This window comes from Xyrauchen texanus, chromosome 2 (genome assembly GCF_025860055.1).
Source record: "Xyrauchen texanus isolate HMW12.3.18 chromosome 2, RBS_HiC_50CHRs, whole genome shotgun sequence".
Classification (NCBI taxonomy): Eukaryota; Metazoa; Chordata; class Actinopteri; order Cypriniformes; family Catostomidae; genus Xyrauchen; species Xyrauchen texanus.
Genome location: NC_068277.1, coordinates 7,103,641 through 7,124,127, shown reverse-complemented (window position 1 = coordinate 7,124,127; position 20,487 = coordinate 7,103,641). Strand labels below are relative to the sequence as shown.

Here is a 20,487-nt window from a genome sequence, read left to right as displayed (position 1 = left end):
GGAAGACTTCCTCTCTCACCTTTCTGTTCACTTCAATCCATCTTTAACTCACACACAGAAAAAACATCTCTCTTATTAATAAAGCTGCTTATTGCCTTTTCTTCACAATAAGAAATGCACAGTGACATATTTTATGATTCAATAAGTCACACGCCATCACGTTATAACCTAGCTTTAACAAGTTCAGGCTCGAGGTATGAGCATCCCCGTGACAGAGAGCGCATCAGGCGGATGCAGTTTCAATCACCCCCTTAGATTCACGCAACTCATAGACGTGGCGCTGACTGCACAGAGAAATGCCAGTTTCGGAGTTTGTAGTTATTTACATGACCTGCTTGTGTATTATTTGAACTTTAATAAAGCTATAATGCATTAAAACTGAATTTAAGATGTAACACAGGGGTGTTCCCTTTAAAGAGCTCCGGCTCCACTTATTCCACAACGAGAGTGCTTCTGTATTTACTTATTTGGTATTTTTGTATAATTCCCTTGTACTTTGCAATCTACATAAGATGAAGCTGTTTGGAAAGTTTAGAGTGCAACTGTGATCGGTTTGGTGGTGGTGTAGTGGACTAAACCACATAACTGGTAATCAGAAGGTTGCTGGTTCGAACCCCACAGCCACCACCATTGTGTCCTTGAGCAAGGCACTTAACTCCAGGTTGCTCCGGGGGGATTGTCCCTGTAAGTCGCTTTGGATAAAAGCATCTGCCAAATGCATAAATGTAAAAGTAAATGTAATTCTTCCTCTCATCAGTCAGTTGTGAGCTGCAGTGCTGCTCTTACGAATCATCATTACAGATTAATGTGATCTCATGTTACGTTAAATGAGATCAAACGACTATTCGACAATGAAAATTTTTGTCGCCAATGTTTTATTGTCGCCGTTGCCGATAACGTCGACTAATCGTTTCAGCCCTTTCATTGAACAACAAACAATTTCTGTTAAATAACTGTGCAAAATAAGTGCAATTTTGTGTACATCTGATTTGCTGTCATTATACTATATACTGTCATGTAAATATCGGCATCAACCCTGCTCTCTAGATATCGGTATTGGCATCATCCATTAAAAAACTCACATCCACACTAATCCAATTTCGTTTAAAAACTCTGTTTGCAGTTTCCAAAAGTCATAATTTTTCCAAAGTAAACGGTAATGAAGAGCGTTTTTAAATCGCTCCATTTTCATTGAAGGAAAATGCCATTTCAGTGTGGATGCGAGGCGTAAATGTAGCTAAATCAACGTGTTTACAAACAAAAATGTATTACTGTGGATGTGGCTCTAGACAAAGGGTGGCTACTTTGAAGAAGCTCAAACATAAGACAGGTTTGATTCTCTTTAATCCCTTAATTTTGCAAGCAACTATACAATATGCAAATGCTTGATCCAATAATCCTCATTAGTTGCACTGAACAGATTGAAATTAGTAGAGAAATATTAATTATCTGTGTTATAAGACTTACTTGTGGCCGAGCTCATGCGCTACTGTAAATGCCACGGGGAGACCTGTATCTTCATTGATGCTGCAGCTGCGATGCGGTTGGCACATTCCAGCCACGTGAGATAGCCCTAACGTCTCACACGGCTTATTAATAGCTGCACAAATGTCTTTCCTGTGTTAACGAAAAGACATCATTACTGTTCATCTTCCTTGATTAAGTGTATGAAGTAATTAGTATGATACGGTAGATCTCAGTAACTACACAGAACAGAAAGACTTGAAGCTGCAAAGCTGTTGAAATCGGAAACCTTAATCAGACACTTAATTAAAAAGGTGCAATTACAGCAATCAAAAGGCAACCATGTGTACTATAATTACATGTAAATGTAATGCAATGTAAAATGAATTATAATTAGATTGTATACCTAGTGAGCAGGACAGCCACATCATGATGAACAGGATGTTCATCGCCCTTCATGTTCATGCCCTTCTGCCACTTACAGAAGCTATTCAGGCTGTTGTCTGCGTGATGGGTGATTTTCAGATCCTCCTGACAACATGAACACATTAAAAGGGAATAAATGTAACAATGTCATGAAGCACTAAAAACATTTTTGAACGGCTATTAATGAATTGCACATGATTAAAGGTGATGTAGGCGTTATCTTTACATATAAGTCAACACTAACCATGGTGAAACCACTGTAACACAAGGCTTCTCTTGTTACTCCCCATATGCTGCAGTTACATGTAATTTGCTCCAGGACTCTTGGCAGCAAATGTTGATTCAGAACCTCTGATGTGCATTTTTAGAGCTTGAGTTCTTAAGGCTGCACAGTCATTTCACTTACCTCGTCCTTCTCCAGCAGAACGAGACGCACAACTACAATGTTGATAGCATTTCCAATACTGGCATCATGAAACAAGCCTGCCACCTAGAAAACAGCATTCCGAAATTATACAGTATATATATATATATATATATAAAATTACACAAATAAAATATCATGTAGTTTCATTTGAAGTAGGGTGACCAGATGACCTTGACAACAAAATGGGATGCAACCTACTAATCCATCAAGAATGGACAGAATAAGTGGTACAGATAGACCACATCATTATAACTTGAGACATAGGACCAGATTTATGTTTTGTCCAGTGGGTGCCCTAAATAAATGACTAAATAATATATACTCCGGCGTAAATGTACTTATTACACAATTTAATATTAATTCTGCTTAATGGAGGTTTTGCATCGAGAATAATGAACAATATTGTGGTCTTGTATAAAATCCCGTGGTTCTATATGCAACATTGCCACGGGATTTTACATTTCTTAAAAAAAAACATTGAAATTGTGTCCTTTGTCGCCTGCATGTACCAACACCAAACAGAGGGAAGGACAATTATGTAGCAAAATTGAACATTTTTATTAAGAGGAGGATTCACACCTAAAATAACCAAAGTATTAAAGTAACACACTGTGGCCGCTGCTTTCAGCAAACATGAGTGTGTAGACGCTGCAAATTCTGTCAATCACATTTTACCACCATGAAAATGAACAATGGCTGATATATCAGAAAGCATACATACTGTATATATAAGACTACAAAACTACGTGGGTGATCCGTCTCTCTTGCCTCTTCCAGAGTAGCCTATTAAAAATATCAAAAGAATCAAATCATAATACTAAAACTTCACCGTCGTAACTATGGAAACTGCTCAAACATATTTTCATTTAATAAATCTTGTGCCCAGGTGTTCATAATGTATAAAGGAACGTCCAGATCTTTGGTCCAGATCTATTTAATTAAAAATACCTAAATGCAATTTTACACAAACCATTTCCTTGAAAACACCTCTTTGAAGAATAATTATCAATTGCTGAGTTTAAAGTCATATTGGTTTTTGTCTGGGGCTTAAAATAAAACAAAAGTGATGAATAATAAAAATAAAAAGGTCAAAGTCTCATTAAAATATATTGACACGGAATAGCAACCCTGGAGTTGCGAGATCGAATCCAGGGTGTGCTGAGTGATTCCAGTCAGGTCTCCTAAGCAACCAAATTGGCCCAGATGCTAGTCACATGGGGTAACCTCCTAGAGGCCGCGATTAGGGGTACTCGCTCTCAATGTGGCACGTGGCTCGTTGTGCGTGGATTGCGGAAAAGGCACATTTTTTTCATGTGGTGTAACCCTGAGAAAATGTCTTGATATTTTTTACTCAAAAATTCATAATATTTATATTAAAAAACAATTTCCTTGAAGATTTTGTTTGAAAACTTTTTGGAAATTAATAAGTTGTTTATACTTTCATGTATTCAAGGTGCAAAGAAAGTATTATAATACTTTTTAATTCATGGTTACACCACATGACAATTTGAAAAAAAGTTTTTTGTTTTGTTTTTTGAAAATGCTATAAAAGTTTTTCAAAAATGTATGAAACCAAATTAGACAAAGTGTACATTTCTGAGAATATGACATAAGTGTTTTTAACTAGATTTAAAAAAAAAAAATGTTTCTCATTTAAATTTTGGGTGTAATTTGTCAATGACCCATAAGTAATAGACCCCCAAAAAAAAAGTTTGACTACACCATCCCCCTTAAACAAAATGACAAATCGACCACTGCACTTCAGTAGTGGTGCAAGGTAGCAGTATGTTAGCTAGAGTGGATTTCAGGGCATCAATATAGAAAAACGTCATGGTTACTGTTGTAACCTCCATTCCCTGAGGGAGGGAACGAGAGGTTGTGTCGAATGAAGTGACACAAGGGGTCTTCCTTGGGAGCCAGGGAGTGAGGAAATCGCTCTTTTATTAAGAATGTGGTACCGCAGCCCGAAGACAGTGCAGCAAATGAAAATAATGGAAACAAGGATTCTCCTCCCGGCCCTCCACCGGGGGACGGAGTGGTCATGGACAAGCCCCGGAGTGAACGTCTGACTGCCTGGGAGCGCTTAGGAGCTTTCCTGGTCCTGGAAGGCATCCTGGAGACGGGTGGCATGCGCCGCCTGCGAGGTGCTCGACGCTGGGGCTGAGAGCTGGGCCAGGGTTGAGGCGGAGCTGCCTGTTGTTTAGCCGCAGGGGGACGCCCTTGGCAGGCAGGGCGCGGGGTGTGCTGGTTTGGCGACGCCACAGCATGATGTGACAGATCGTCTCCATCTGCCTTTTCACTGCCGAAAACGTCGATGGTGTCACTGAAAAATCTGACTGACAGATGCATGCCCGCTTCCCTTTATAACCGTATGTCCGGGGCGGGACATGCAAATTCTGTCTGCCAATTTCTCATTGGCCTTTTCTCAACTTCAGAGGCACGCGAGGCTCCCAAGGAAGACCCCTGGTGTCACTTCATTCGACACAATGTCGAGTGAGTGACAGAAGGGGAACTGTGATGACTCAATCAACCTGCCTGTGGCACAACCAATTATACTCTGTATTGATTCTGTAAATTGCAAATAAGAGGCTAATCACCCAATAGTAACTGAGTCTGGTGTACAATGCCCAAGGCATTTGTCTCTATTTGTACTCTAGTTGACGATAGGCCCCTGAAGATACTTCAAATTAACAAGTGTAGACGACATTCCTAAGGGCAACTTTACCAAGAGAATTCCAAAAGTTAAAAAGAGAAATTTCTGCCATCATTTACTTAACCTGAATGTTGTTGCAAACAAGTATGACTTCCTTTCTTTTGTGGAAGACAAAAGGAGATGGTGAATGGTGAATTTAACAAAAAGTCATAAGTGTTTGGAAATACACGAGGGTAACTAACCCTTTAAGCAGTCATGTGCTACACAAATATAGTTTTCTACTCCTCTTGGTCAGTAGAGAGGAGAGATACCTAGATAGTGGTCTTTACAAAGCTTAGACTGAATTTAGATAATTTTTTTTTAAAGCATGCATGTCTCATTAAAAAACACAGAAGCTCTGTTCCCCAGCCTAGTTAGCTGCCTAGACAGCATATTTAGGTATGTAACACAGGCTGCCTTATAAGATACTTAATTTTTTCACAGAAAATCATTCGCAGAACACACTGTGATGATCGTGATGAACAAATTAATCCAGGATGGCGGACAAAGTGGAGAGTAATGTTCCATCCATCCATCCATCGTCAACCGCTTATCCTGTGTACAGGGTCGTGGGGGGCTGGAGCCTATCCCAGCTAACATTGGGCGAAAGGCAGGGGACACCCTGGACAGGTCGCCAGTCCATCGCAGGGCCACGAGTAATGTTGTTGTTTATAAATATATTAAAATTAATTACTAAAAAATATCCAATACACATAAAAATGTTGAAACCAACTGAAACTGGACTATTTTAGCCAATATTTGCACATACTATGTATTTACAGGTATGTCCATGCTTATTAGAAAATTGTGTTGTTAGCTTAGCAACATGCTAATGACAAAATCTACTGGAATTCTCCTGCACTTCATGTGAGGAGAACTTTAGTGTGGCATGTTAAATTGCTTTGTAGTGGATTTAAGATTTTGAATACTTGAGCATTTTGAGCGATTCAATATGGCCTGTTCTGCTGTCAAGACTGGTGTGGGGGTCCCCCTTGAGCATTTCACCCTCCGTCAATACATGACACGATGCCTTCAATATGGGATGTTTTGCCATTCGACCAGGGGGCGAGCTTTTCGAGGCTAAAATACAAGATGGGAGCGAAAGCATACCTTTTCCTGACCAACCTGTGTGCCGAATTATTTTCTGGTTCTGGTCTACATAAGTAGCAATATAAAAACTACACAACGAACAATCCAGACAGAGAACAACAACCATTTTAAGTAAAACTTTTTGAGTAAAAATCAGTTTAAGCTCAATTTGCGTAGTTGTTAGCTAAATAACTACTCAAAATAGTTAATGATACCAACGTAACTAATCTCGGGCCATCACTTCATGTCATCTACCCACTCCATGAGGCACTGTCAAAAGACGGTCATCGTGACTCTGTAAAGTATCGGCACTTGAAAGCCACATATTGATTTGCCAATTTATTTATTTTCTTACCAAAATCCACTAAAAATGGACACCGAAAATCAAAAACAGGCTTGTGTTATGAATCGTGTAAAACTTCCACATTCAGAAAAATGGTGGAAAACAGAACGCAGGTGTCACGAGATGCATTTTTAAAAGTTTAAGTTAGTTTTTTCCTGATTTTGCATCTAAAAAAACTTGCCGCTCCTACACAAATTCTGAAAACACTACGAGACGTCTGTCTAGCGCATGTTTACATAGAAAAACAATGAAAGAATAGCACAAACGGACACAAAAATGCATTCGGTGTGACTAGCTCTTAAGACAGCTCACTAGGGTGTAGAACAGAGCTAGGAGAAGTTAAACAAGTTTTGTGCCTAACTTTTGTTACCCACAAATCATCTCTGCTTTAAACATTGAGCATGTTTACATGCACATCAATACACTGATACTCCCAAAATCTGATTATTTAAAAAAAATTTAAAAAGCAAAAAAAAAATAATGTTTAAATAATTGAGTTATTCTCTTCTTCTGACATCAAACTGTGAAGAGGCATGTGCACAACACTTCACAGGATAAGCCAGTAAGAATGCCAGTAAATCGTGGGGCCTGGGCAGCTCAGTGAGTTATTGATGCTGACTAACACCCCTGGAGTCACAAGTTCGAATCCAGGGTGTGCTGAGTGACTCCAGCCTGGTCTGCCAAGCAACCAAATTGGCCCGGTTGATAGGAAGGGTAGAGTCACGTGGGGTAACCTCCTCGTGGTTGTGATTAGTGGTTCTCGTTCTCAGTGGGGCACATGGTAAGTTGTGTGTGGATTGCGGAGAGTAGCATGAGCCTCCATGTGCTGTGAGTCTCTGCGGTGTCATGCACAACAAGTCACGTGATAAGATGTGCGGATTGACGGTCTCAGAAGCGGAGGCAACTGAGACTTGTGCTCTGCCACCCGGATTGAGGTGAGTAACCGCACCACCAAGAGACCTACTAAGTAGTTGAAATTGGGCATTCCAAATTGGGAGAAAAGGGGATAAAAATAACAATGAAAAGAATGCCAGTAAAGCGGTTTATATGCAATGTAAAATCATGGAAGTGGACAAAAATCTACCTGTGTCAATCGGTTTATTCTTAAGCCATTTATGACCTTACATCGATTAAAGCGGTTTAACACATTTACTGTACATGACCACACACTTTGTTGGCTTATTAATCATAATAAGCCATAAAAGAAGAATGTGCATGTAAACATGCTCATTGTTTCACAGCTATATTCGCCACTTCGAGAAAGCTAGCCTTTGAATGGAATGGTGGTGGCGTAGTGGGCTAAAGCACAGAACTGGTAAGCAGAAGGTTGCTGGTTCGATCCGCACAGCCACCACCATTGTGTCCTTGAGCAAGGCACTTAACTCCAGGTTGCTCCAGGGGGATTGCCCCTGTAATAAGGGCACTGTAAGTCGCTTTGGAAAAAAGTGTCTGCCAAATGCATAAAAATTAAAAAAGAAAAAAGTAAGAATGTTTGCCTCCTCAGCATGCTCAACAATACATAACAATAAGTTTTAATAATGACATACTTAAACACTCATGCATTTCATCAACGCATGTTGTAAGCGGTAAGACTAGCTGCCTGTGAGGAAACTGCGGATAATGGAATGTTTCCCCTTTATAGAATGTCTTTCAATACCAACCAGCTGTCTGGAATGGAAAACCTTTTTTTCCTACAGGCTTTTCCTTTGCATGCCCCGCAGATACAGAAGCCAGACATAGCACGGTGAGTATATTTTGGAAAATGTACCTAACAGACTGTAACAAGGTCAGATGACTTGGATCCAGCTCAGGAGAAACTAACAGAATGAGGATTGCCTACAGGCTCGTTGTAGCCATTTGAGGAGAAGAGAGTCAGTGAGGTGGTATTTTAACAGAGGAAATGAGGAAAATCTGAAACAACACCAGGGTGGAGAATACAAAAGAGAGGTGTGGATTTGGAAACTTGGAATTCTTTCTTAGCAAGTTCTGTGGAGAAGGAACATGCCTGGCATTGTTATAGTCTTTCAAAATAAGTCTAATCATAGAGTCTACTGCAAATATTCACAATTGCATAATTGATATAAACATCAGCCTGCTAAAAAGTAGGAAATGGGGTGTAAATATTTGCTGCGACAACGATTAGATTTGTGAAGTCTGACATTTTATCAAGATTCGATTATTTGGCAATGAGTCATAATTACAGTATTTTCAAAATCATGCAGAAAAAAGATTCAAGGTTTTTACTGAACGATCTTAATTTAGACAGCACAGACATGCACCAGACTTGAGCACTAAAGTCACAGCTACATTTAGGACCAAGGTGATTTGGCTTATATGTATGGCTGCATATATAAACAGAAATATAATACTAATGTTACATGCATTTTAGATTAGGTACGAATAAAGGATAACATAATGTTTAATGGAACATAATTACTTGATGCAAACACACAATATATCATAAACGGGGAAGAAAGCAAGAGTTTATTTACTTGTGTCAAATGGACCCAAACGGTTATAAATAACGACCCGGAAATCATGCATGAACATTCTTGATTTAAAGTGCACTTTTTTCCCCATCAATCTCTAGTGCACTGAATCTGTTGCGAAAAGGCTTGGGTAATCTGAAATGTCTGTATGACATTGGGTATTAATACAGTAAAGATTAGAGATGTCACAATACCTTTTTTTTTGAGAACAAGAACCAATAATTCCTTTTTACTGTGCTTTTACACAGAACCTCACAGCACAATCGAAAACACAACATTGGAGTTATTTTGTCAAATATAGTGCTGCATAGCAGAGCATCACATACAGGCATTTGAGATATTGCTTAAATAGAATACAATTACTATTGATTTACATTTACATTTACATTTATGCATTTGGCAGACTCTTTTATCCAAAGCGACTTACAGTGCAATTATTACAGGGACAATCCCCCTGGAGCAACCTTGAGCAATCCCTGCCTTGCTCAAGGACACAATGGTGGTGGCTGTGGGGCTCGAACCAGTGTCTTTCTGATTACCAGATTACCAGTTATGTGCTTAGACCACTACACCACCACCACTCCTCCATTTATTAGTAGAAGTAGTAGTATTACAGTGAATATTACATACAGTAACTCAGGGCTGGACTGGTAATCTGGCATATTCCCGGTGGGCCGACACACTTTGGGGACGATCAGGGGTGAACTGCCTATCGGGAGAACCGAGCGGGCTGGTGGGTGGTGTTTTCTGTGTATGGGTCAAGGAGCTCTAAAAGGTGTGAGCACATAGTGTCTTTATGTCAGAACAACACTGGCTCCACACATTTAGAAGTGCACAGCACATGCAAACTATATATTTATCTCATTAAATCGCAGCCTTTGCAGTTTAATAATCACACTGTCATAATGTGATTTTCATTTGTGCGCTGAATGTTTAAAGAATGACATTAATAAGTCAAATGGTATCGTTTTTTTGTATCAGAAAATGTTTACGAGCACGAGTGCAAGTACATAAGCGCAGTATCGGACCTGATACCGATATTGATATCGGGACATCCCTAGTAATGATATCAACTGATGCTTTTTATTTATTTTATTTTTTTATTTTGTTTTAAATTTTCTGAAGAAAACGTGAGTAGCACTGGTCCATTACAAACTTGTAGCCAAAGTGCTAGGGTTATGTGGTGGGGGGATGCCGGGGCATTCCTATGTGCTTGATAAGATGTTCTCAGTGGTTTTTAACACATTGTTATGCAGTTGTTTGGGTGTTCTGAGTGGTTGCAAGGTGGTTGCTAGGATGTTATGGGTGATTGCTAAGTGGTTGCTTACTAGGCCAAGTCAAAAGAGGACCTCTATGATATTTTGCTCCCTCCTACAAAATGTTGTTAGAATTTTTGCACACTTTTTCAACAAGTCTGATGGTTTACAAATGGAGTAACACACCTTTCAACAGGCCACACAATTTTAAGTTTCATTCATGTCTGTAGCACAAACTTGTGGGACGAGGTACACATAGAAGTTTAGTTCTGAATTTAGGGGTTGTCAAATCAGTTTTGAGCCATAATAGCAAGCACAACTTAGTATTCTTATTCTTCTTCTTCTTATTATTATTATTATTATTATTATTAGGTAGGTTTGTTACTCACAATATTCATGACAGACAGCACATAGCTCACGACTCCTTTGCTACCATGGTACTCCACCATTTTAGGATCAGCAACGACCAAAGTCTCAACCCACTTCTCAGTGCTTATAGAGCGCTGTCTGATCCGTCTGCGATGTTGCCGTCTCTCCCAGCGCTCTCTATGCCTTTCCACTCGATCTACACCTCCCCAATGATCTGTAGATTGATGCGGTTATATGGATTATTGTAATGCTTTAAACAGTGGTTCTCAACTAGTGGGTCGCAGCTAATAATGCATAGTTGGGATAAAAACTTTTAACAAGGAGGAGAAATTGCCTGCCATATCTTTCGTTGTTTACGTCAAAGGCTGTGCATCCAATCAAACTCCCCATTATTTTGGCACTAATTAATCTGTCACTTGGTGATATGGGTAATACTAATACAACATTTAGCCCTGTGTTTGTGTTCCATGTGTTAGACTGGTAAATCACACTTCTGCTGCTGTTAATGCATTTACCATATTTTCCTATTTTATCACACTAAAAATCATGTTATCATCATGTTTATGTTTCGTGGCTATACTTTTGAAACAGTGATTATTGGCCCCATTCGCTTCCATTGTGAGTGCATGACTGTGACCCAGATTTCTGATTTTTTAAAGAAAAGAAGGGACATGTCAATTCATTTCTGTGGTAATCAATATTGTGCCACAAATGCTGCCAGTTGAGCTTAACTTGTCTAGAACCCGGAGTATTCCTGTAAGAAACACTGGCTTAAAAGGTCACATCTAATCAAACCATTCAGCCCCAATGAGTCCTGAACCCCAGGGCCTTACCTTTGACCCCACAGGTCGCACTAGCTGTTTGCTTCTCTAACAAAGGCTGCAGCAGCTGCTGTTCTGATTGAACAGCATGTCGCTTGTAGACGGCATGAGCCTGTGGTGCTGAGTCTTCTTGTGGCGGCTTCAGCGGACTAATGAAGAATTCCTCTTCTGACAGCTTGAACAGCCCTGTCTACAAAGAATGGAAGGTCAAAGCAAACTGACATCAAATTAAACACCCACGTAATCACTTTTCACTCCTTTCACTTAGGTTGTTTTGTTGGTCATGCAATGCACATACAGTTGAAGTCAGAAGTTTACATACATTAAGGTTTAAGTCATTAAAAGTCATATACAGCAATAAGTCATTAAAACACATTTTTTAACCACTCCAGAGGTTTTATATTAGCAAACTATAGATTTTACAAGTCGTTTAGGACATCTACTTTGTGCATGACATGAGTAAATTTTCCAGCAATTGTTTCAGACAGATTGTTTCACTTTTAATTGACTATTTCACAATTCCAGTGGGTCTGAAGTTTACATCAACTAAGTTAACTGTGCCTTTAAGCAGCTTGGAAAATTCCAGAAAATGATGTCAAGCCTTTAGACAATTAGCTTCTGATAGGAGGTGTACTGAATTGGAGGGTTACCTGTGGATGTATTTTGAGGCCCACCTTCAAACTCAGTGACTCTTTGCTTGACATCATAGGAAAATCAAAAGAAATCAGCCAAGACCTCAGAATTTGTTTTTAGACATCCACAACCACAAGTCTGGTTCATCCTTGGGAGGAATTTCCAAATGCCTGAAGGTACCACGTTCATCAGTACAAACAATAGTATGCAAGTATAAACACCATGGCAGAAACTGGTTGCTTATATTTGGACATTTTTCATAGGTTATTTAAGGTATTGTAATCAGAATGGTAGAACTACAGATCAACAATTTGCTTTGCATTTTGATTAAATATACATCTATCATTTGTAACAGATGTCTTTGAATCAGCCAGGTCTGAAAAGTCTGAGACCACACAGAAAATCTGGATTTATTTATTTTTCATTTATACCTGGAAATTAAGTTTTAGGATTTGTACAATATAAAACAAGTAACATTTATTGCATAAAATAGATATTTAAGACTCTTTAGTAGGTCGCTAACCATGTGCAAGCAAATCTGTTAAACTGACCGTGTTAACCCCACTGTACCCTTTTTATGGCCTTGCTTACTATGAAGCACTTAAGATGCAATAGGTAGATGCATAAGCAATGAGAAACAAATGATCAGTGTTAGATCAAATAATTCCACATTTTAAACTGTACTGTGAAATATAAAATGGCAGCCATATAAGGACTTACCAAGCCATTGCAAGTGCTCACAGCTGCTTGACCTGTCTTCAGTGTACTACTCCTCACATCTCCCAGGAAGTAGCAGAGAGAATGGCTATGGCCATGTAACGTAGACCCTTGCAGGCCACCAAATCTCCGCTCTGTAATGAAGCCAGGTGCCAGGAGATGAGAGTTTAGGGTAAGGTTAAAGTGCAGGTCATGCCCACCATACTGCAGATGGTAGAAAACTTGGGCAAGGTTCTTGGCGTTTTTTGCCGTCTCTCTCCTCTGAATTCGACTCGCACGGTGGGACACGTGATTTGACAAGAAATGTCCAGTTGAATCCACTCTGACAGGATGAACAACTTGGTAGTTGGGAAGCCCGTCAAGAGAACCATCTACAAAAACAACAGGGTAACTTAAGTACATAGAAGACACACATCTAAAGTACATTCATTCTATTGTTCTAATATACAATATATACAGTAGGCCTACTGTGCAAAAGTCTTCACCACATAAGATGTTTTACAAAAACGTTTGTCTTGAGATGGTTATTTATATCTTCAGCTTTAGTGTGTCAATAGGAAATATACATCTTAGATTCCCAAATATTCCCTTTTGCAAACAGGTTAGAATAGAAGAACAGGAAGCCCTGCAACAGATAGCATGACTCCCACTGAGCGAGACTGAAGTGGAGAAAAAAACCTGTAAATATATATTAAAAATGCAATTCACTCATAACAACTAATTGAATACATCTCTTCTAGGATGAACATGCTTTCAGTTCCTGAGCTCAGAGGGATATTGATATTTTTTTTCTAGGTCATGTATTAAAAAATGTCATGTGGTGTAACCATACGGATGGCAAAAAAATAAAATACAACTATCAATAATGGTGCAATATGTAACCATTTTCATGCAATAGTTGCCTTTTGTTTTGCCAATGTGTGAACGGCTTGTAACGCAACTTAAAAAATGAGCCCTTCCCGGACTTCCTATGTTGCCAATTAAAGCCTGTAGGCTTATTTTCATGCGAAGGGAGCAGGTCGGTTTTGCCGGGAAAATCCAAAGGATGTGACTATGCATGCTCCCGAGAGCCTTGCTTCAGTGCGTCTCTTCCGCTATTCAACAGCAACAACAAACTGAACACTCGGTAACATTATTTTAGAGATAGAATCCAACAAACGTCCAGCTGCCAGCACAACACCGACTCCTACACAAACTCAGAGTAAGGCAAAAAAAAAAATAATGTATCTACTGAATCCCATCTGGCTAAGCGGGAACGTGACCGTGGTCGAGCGAAAACTAGAGTGAACATCGGCAGGGCATTTGATTCCTGGAGGAACCTTCGTTCAGTATTGGGGACCAAAACCGGCCCTGAATTGCCGTTCCTCTTATTGGACAAGTAAGTACATAACTGCAAAGCAAGTGAAATATAGTGCCATAAGGACTATTCTGTGTAATTTTAGCTAACTTGAGCTTGCCTGCACAGTAACTGTCATAAACAATGTTTATCTGTAATTATTCAGCAAGGTAAACTACAATAACACATGAAATGAATGCTAGACAATATTCAAGATAATGCAAAACGACTCCATTAGTGTAACGTAACTTGGTTATACAGAAAATATTTACTAGATATTTATTTTTACTAAATAAATATCTATTATTATTAAACATTAGCGCATCAATATATCAAAATGTCAGTTGTGATGGAATTCAGTATGCAATACTGAATTGTGTCAACATATTTATAATGTACAGTCTATTTTATAAACAGCTACCATCATCATCCACCAAATGTAGCTAACAGCTATTGATAAAGCTAGCTAACGCTGACATAGCTATCGTATAAATAAAGTCAATGTATCATGCAAAGAAAAGTGATTACTTCAAACTACAGTCTGGCATAGACAGACCTATATTCACACTTTGTTTTAGCCCTGTTCCAGCACTGGAGAGTAAAATATAATATATTTTAATTATGCTACCTCATCTGTCAGCATGATGCCGGTGAATTACGCTCAGTCTCTTTGTATGTGAAGTCATGGTTACGTCATTGTTTTGGTCAATGCACGCGTTCCTATGGAGTGTGTGCACGAGCGTGAGCAACAGGTATCTGGCTACAGTTCACTTAATGGCCACAGGTGTCACTAATAACAAGGGTTTCTGAATCTGACATACTGCACATTTAAAGGCTGAAATTCTTGAGAATTGTTATTTTTTTTGCAATGAGTAGCGCAGTATTTTTATATAAAAATAATAATATTAATTTGTTTTTAAATTATGATTAATATTTGAAAGACTTTTGTCCATCAAAAATCAAACTCATGCGATGTAACCATAGACTGTAAAAAAAGATGGACGACGCCCCTTCGCTCTTTTCCATTGGTGAGAACTGAAGCCGCCAGTGTCCCGATATGGCGCTGACATCTTGGGACTCGAGTCTGCGCAGTTGCGATTTCAGGACCAGACCTGCGCAGTAGTGAACAGGAAGTAAAGCCGCGAAATCAAGGCCCCGCCCTCACTCTCGCTGAATAAATCGCAAGCACATGCCCCTGCACTTTTGACTTTTGACTTATGACGGTGTGAAATAATTAATTATAGAAATGTAGATATTACATTTAAAGCTCCAATCTCCTCAGTCCTCCGAAGATCCCGAAAAAAAGTCTGTTGGTGCTTCAGTGACTACTTCGCTCAGAGAACCTGTCAATCACAGCTGTCAATCATGATGTCACAGCACCGTTTTTATAGCATCAAATAACTAAAAACAAACTTATTTTGAAAACAAACACTTGAAATTACATCAACGTGATAGAAACGACAGTAAATGACAGAAACTATCTTTGGAAAAAAGATATGTGAAGTGTAATTTAATTGTTTAGTTGGTCTCACGTCCCGTTGAATAACATGGGGAGGCGGGGTTTATGACCTATACTAGGACCAGTCACCGGGGGGGCGATCGAGGCGTTTTTGGCTTCACTTTTGAGGGCTTGTGCGGCACACTTGGATGTAACCAACACGTAGGTAGCCATTTTGTTGTCATGTGACAAAACAATTATTAAAAACATAACAGAGAGAACACCTTTCAACCCTCAAGAGACTGTGAAGAATAAAAAATATATATTGAATTTTTTAATAAAAAGCAACATTTTGTTAATGTCATATGGGGTTACCCTGAGAAAACTTCTTGATATGCTTGCCTTAAAATGTCATTATATTTGTAATGGGGGGCATGCTCTGTCAGGGTAAACATAACCCATAACCACACAAAGGGCTTGAGAGAACAGTGATGTGATAAATATTCAGTAATGCTTCTTTACATTATAGCATCAATTTGACCCATTTTACACTTATACAACAGCACCAAAAATGATACTTTATTATTACAGGCTGTTCCAAAACTTTAATGCATACCAAATATTTAGAGTTTATTATTATTTCCCAGAACTGCATCTCAAACACTGTGATGCAAAGTCAAAATTCTCATTTCTAGATGAGTTGGAAAAATAACTGATGCAAGCTGAAGATGAAATCATAGTTTAATTGAGAGCCAGTAGAACAATTAATAAATCGGCTGTTCATGTAAGCACAACAGGGTGGCATTTGGAAAGGGTTTTACGTCATAAAATCTGGGTCAAACATAGCACTAAAAGTTAACGCAATACTTGGGCAATATAACAGTGGTCCCCAAATGTATTTGGGACCACTTAAAATGACTTCATGTCATTAAATGTGATTGCATTAGATAACAGAATATTGAAAAGTGTGCATATGCTATCTATCTGCCTGCTAAATAAATGCAACTTGGTTTGACATTTTAAACTGATGCAGTGACAATCATACATTATTAATGGTGGCTTGAGTGTGCAAACACTTTTTGGGAGTCACTGCATGCACCAAACTCCATTATGCGCTCACAATAGAGACAGAACATGCTGAAAATCACAGACACGAGCTCAAGCCACTCACCTGTTTCTGGCTTATATCCGTTCGTTGTTGTATATAGAAGTCCAGCTGTAATCACAAAGCAGAGAGAGAAAGGTGCTGGTCCCAAAACGTTAATGCCACAGCCTAACTGAACCATCATGTTAAACTACACAGAGGGGAATATAGATCACTTAGCCCGATCTTTTGACAGAATAGTATGTATTGCTTAAGACTAATGCATTGGTAGTTTAGACCCATCACACAAAAGCACGGTATTGAATAGCATATATTATGCCAACGCACTGTTACGTTCATCAGTCCGAATCAAATGATACATCATGATAAAACTCTGCAAATCCGGTGCATGGGTGATTTGGGGTTCCGTTACATCTACTACTTGCTGGGTTGACTGGAGTTGCCGTTGCCGCACAGAGAAGAGTAGCTAAAACTTTTGTTTCAGTAAAACTTTGTACAAGTACCGCCCTTTCAGCAGACAGCTTGTGGGAGGACCCGGACCCGTCCTTTGTGTTGAGTGCGTCAGATTTAGGCTATCGCTTTTTTAATGCTCAGACTGATTTCTCTCTCATTATTTAACAAAGACTTCAAACCATTTTCAGTGCATAAATGTAGTCCTAATATGACGAGGAGTAAGGGAGACATGCTATGTAGGCATGCGTCTTACGGACGCCTTTGCGTCGCGTCTCGTGTGATTTACAGTTTTACTAGTGCAACTTTTTAAAAAAAAAAAAAAAAAACGTCTGCATGCGTCTGCGCTGTTTTTCCATTGTTTTTCTATGTAAACGCGCTAGATTGGCGTCTTTGGGGCTGTTCACTCTGAACACGTTTTTGCGCTGTTTTTCTATGTAAACGTGCTAGATTGGCGTCTTTGGGGCAGGTCACTCTGAACACGTTTTTGCGCTGTTTTTCTATGTAAACGCGCTAGATTGGCGTCTTTGGGGCAGTTCACTCTGAACACGTTTTTGCGCTGTTTTTCTATGTAAACGCGCTAGATTGGCGTCTTTGGGGCAGTTCACTCTGAACGCGTTTTTGCGCCGTTTTTCTATGTAAACGCGCTAGATTGGCGTCTTTGGGGCAGTTCACTCTGAACGTGTTTTTGCGCTGTTTTTCTATGTAAACGCGCTAGATTGGCGTCTTTGGGGCAGTTCACTCTGAACACGTTTTTGCGCTGTTTTTCTATGTAAACGCGCTAGATTGGCGTCTTTGGGGCAGTTCACTCTGAACGCGTTTTTGCGCTGTTTTTCTATGTAAACGCGCTAGATTGGCGTCTTTGGGGCAGTTCACTCTGAACGCGTTTTTGCGCTGTTTTTCTATGTAAACGCGCTAGATTGGCGTCTTTGGGGCAGTTCACTCTGAACACGTTTTTGCGCTGTTTTTCTATGTAAACGCGCTAGATTGGCGTCTTTGGGGCAGTTCACTCTGAACACGTTTTTGCGCTGTTTTTCTATGTAAACGCGCTAGATTGGCGTCTTTGGGGCAGTTCACTCTGAACACGTTTTTGCGCCGTTTTTCTATGTAAACGCGCTAGATTGGCGTCTTTGGGGCAGTTCACTCTGAACGCGTTTTTGCGCTGTTTTTACTATGTAAACGCGCTAGATTGGCGATGTAGCGTTACATTTGCATCTTTGGGGCAGTTCACTCTGAACGCTGTTTTTTATGCAGCTGTTTTTCTATGTAAACGCGCTAGATTGGCGTCTTTGGGGCAGTTCACTCTGAACACGTTTTTGCGCTGTTTTTCTATGTAAACGCGCTAGATTGGCGTCTTTGGGGCAGTTCACTCTGAACGCGTTTTTGCGCTGTTTTTCTATGTAAACGCGCTAGATTGGCGTCTTTGGGGCAGTTCACTCTGAACGTGTTTTTGCGCCGTTTTTCTATGTAAACGCGCTAGATTGGCATCTTTGGGGCAGTTCACTCTGAACGCGTTTTTGCGCTGTTTTTCTATGTAAACGCGCTAGATTGGCGTCTTTGGGGCAGTTCACTCTGAACGCGTTTTTGCGCTGTTTTTCTATGTAAACGCGCTAGATTGGCGTCTTTGGGGCAGTTCACTCTGAACGCGTTTTTGCGCCGTTTTTCTATGTAAACGCGCTAGATTGGCGTCTTTGGGGCAGTTCACTCTGAACACGTTTTTGCGCTGTTTTTCTATGTAAACGCGCTAGATTGGCATCTTTGGGGCAGTTCACTCTGAACACATTTTTGCGCTGTTTTTCTATGTAAACGCGCTAGATTGGCGTCTTTGGGGCAGTTCACTCTGAACGCGTTTTTGCGCTGTTTTTCTATGTAAACGCGCTAGATTGGCGTCTTTGGGGCAGTTCACTCTGAACGCGTTTTTGCGCTGTTTTTCTATGTAAACGCGCTAGATTGGCGTCTTTGGGGCAGTTCACTCTGAAAGCGCTTTTTGCGCTGTTTTTCTATGTAAACGCTGCTAGATTGGCGTCTTTGGGGCAGTTCACTCTGAACGTGTTTTTGCGCTGTTTTTCTATGTAAACGCGCTAGATTTGCGTCTTTGGGGCTGTTCACTGAATGCCTTTTTGCGCTGTTTTACTATGTAAACGCGCTAGATTGGCGTCTTTGGTGCAGTTCACTCTGAACACGTTTTTGCGCTGTTTTTCTATGTAAACGCACTAGATTACATTGGCATCTTTGGGGCAGTTCACTCTGAACGCGTTTTTGCGCTGTTTTTCTATGTAAACGCGCTAGATTTGCGTCTTTGGGGCTGTTCACTCTGAACACGTTTTTGCGCTGTTTTTCTATGTAAACGAGCTAGATTGGCGTCTTTGGGGCTGTTCACTCTGAACACGTTTTTGCGCTGTTTTTCTATGTAAACGCGCTAGATTGGCGTCTTTGGGGCAGTTCACTCTGAACACGTTTTTGCGCTGTTTTTCTATGTAAACGCGCTTAGATTGGCGTCTTTGGGGCAGTTCACTCTGAACACGTTTTTGCGCTGTTTTTCTATGTAAGCGAGCTAGATTGGCGTCTTTGGGGCAGTTCACTCTGAACACGTTTTTGCGCTCGTTTTTCTATGTAAACGCAGCTAGATTGGCGTCTTTGGGGCAGTTCACTCTGAACGCGTTTTTGCGCCGTTTTTCTATGTAAACGCGCTAGATTGGCGTCTTTGGGGCAGTTCACTCTGAACGCGCTTTTTGCGCTGTTTTTCTATGTAAACGCGCTAGATTGGCGTCTTTGGGGCAGTTCACTCTGAACGCGTTTTTGCGCTGTTTTTCTATGTAAACGCGCTAGATTGGCGTCTTTGGGGCAGTTCACTCTGAACGCGTTTTTGCGCTGTTTTTCTATGTAAGCGCGCTAGATTGGCGTCTTTAGGGCAGTTCACTCTGAACACGTTTTTGCGCTGTTTTTCTATGTAAACGCGCTAGATTGGCGTCTTTGGGGCAGTTCACTCTGAACGCGTTTTTGCGCCGTTTTTCTATGTAAGCGCGCTAGATTGGCGTCTTTGGGGCTGTTCACTCTGAACGCGTTTTTGCGCCGTTTTTCTATGTAAGCAGCTAGATTGGCGTCTTTGGGGCAGTTCACTCTGAACAGCGTTTTTGCACTGTTTTTCTATGTAAACGCGCTAGATTGGCGTCTTTGGGGCAGTTCACTCTGAACAGCGTTTTTGCGCCGTTTTTCTATGTAAGCGCTCTAGATTGGCGTCTTTGGGGCAGTTCACTCTGAACGCGTTTTTGCGCCGTTTTTCTATGTAAGCGCGCTAGATTGGCATCTTTGGGGCAGTTCACTCTGAACACATTTTTGCGCTGTTTTTCTATGTAAACGCGCTAGATTGGCGTCTTTGGGGCAGTTCACTCTGAACACGTTTTTGCGCCGTTTTTCTATGTAAACGCGCTA

General features: G+C 40.2%; 1 protein-coding gene across 1 annotated transcript in view; it reads right to left on the bottom strand.

Annotated features, from left to right (window-relative positions):
• LOC127662400 (A disintegrin and metalloproteinase with thrombospondin motifs 7) overlaps positions 1–16,798 on the bottom strand; it is a gene marked incomplete at its 5' end in the record, with an annotated part of 106,619 nt that extends 89,821 nt beyond the window's left edge. The window contains 7 exon segments of the mRNA XM_052153550.1: positions 1,468–1,617; positions 1,871–1,995; positions 2,297–2,380; positions 10,576–10,769; positions 11,389–11,566; positions 12,730–13,097; positions 16,672–16,798. Coding sequence (XP_052009510.1) covers positions 1,468–1,617; positions 1,871–1,995; positions 2,297–2,380; positions 10,576–10,769; positions 11,389–11,566; positions 12,730–13,097; positions 16,672–16,798 — 1,226 coding nt within the window.
• Positions 16,799–20,487: the final 3,689 nt, after the last annotated feature.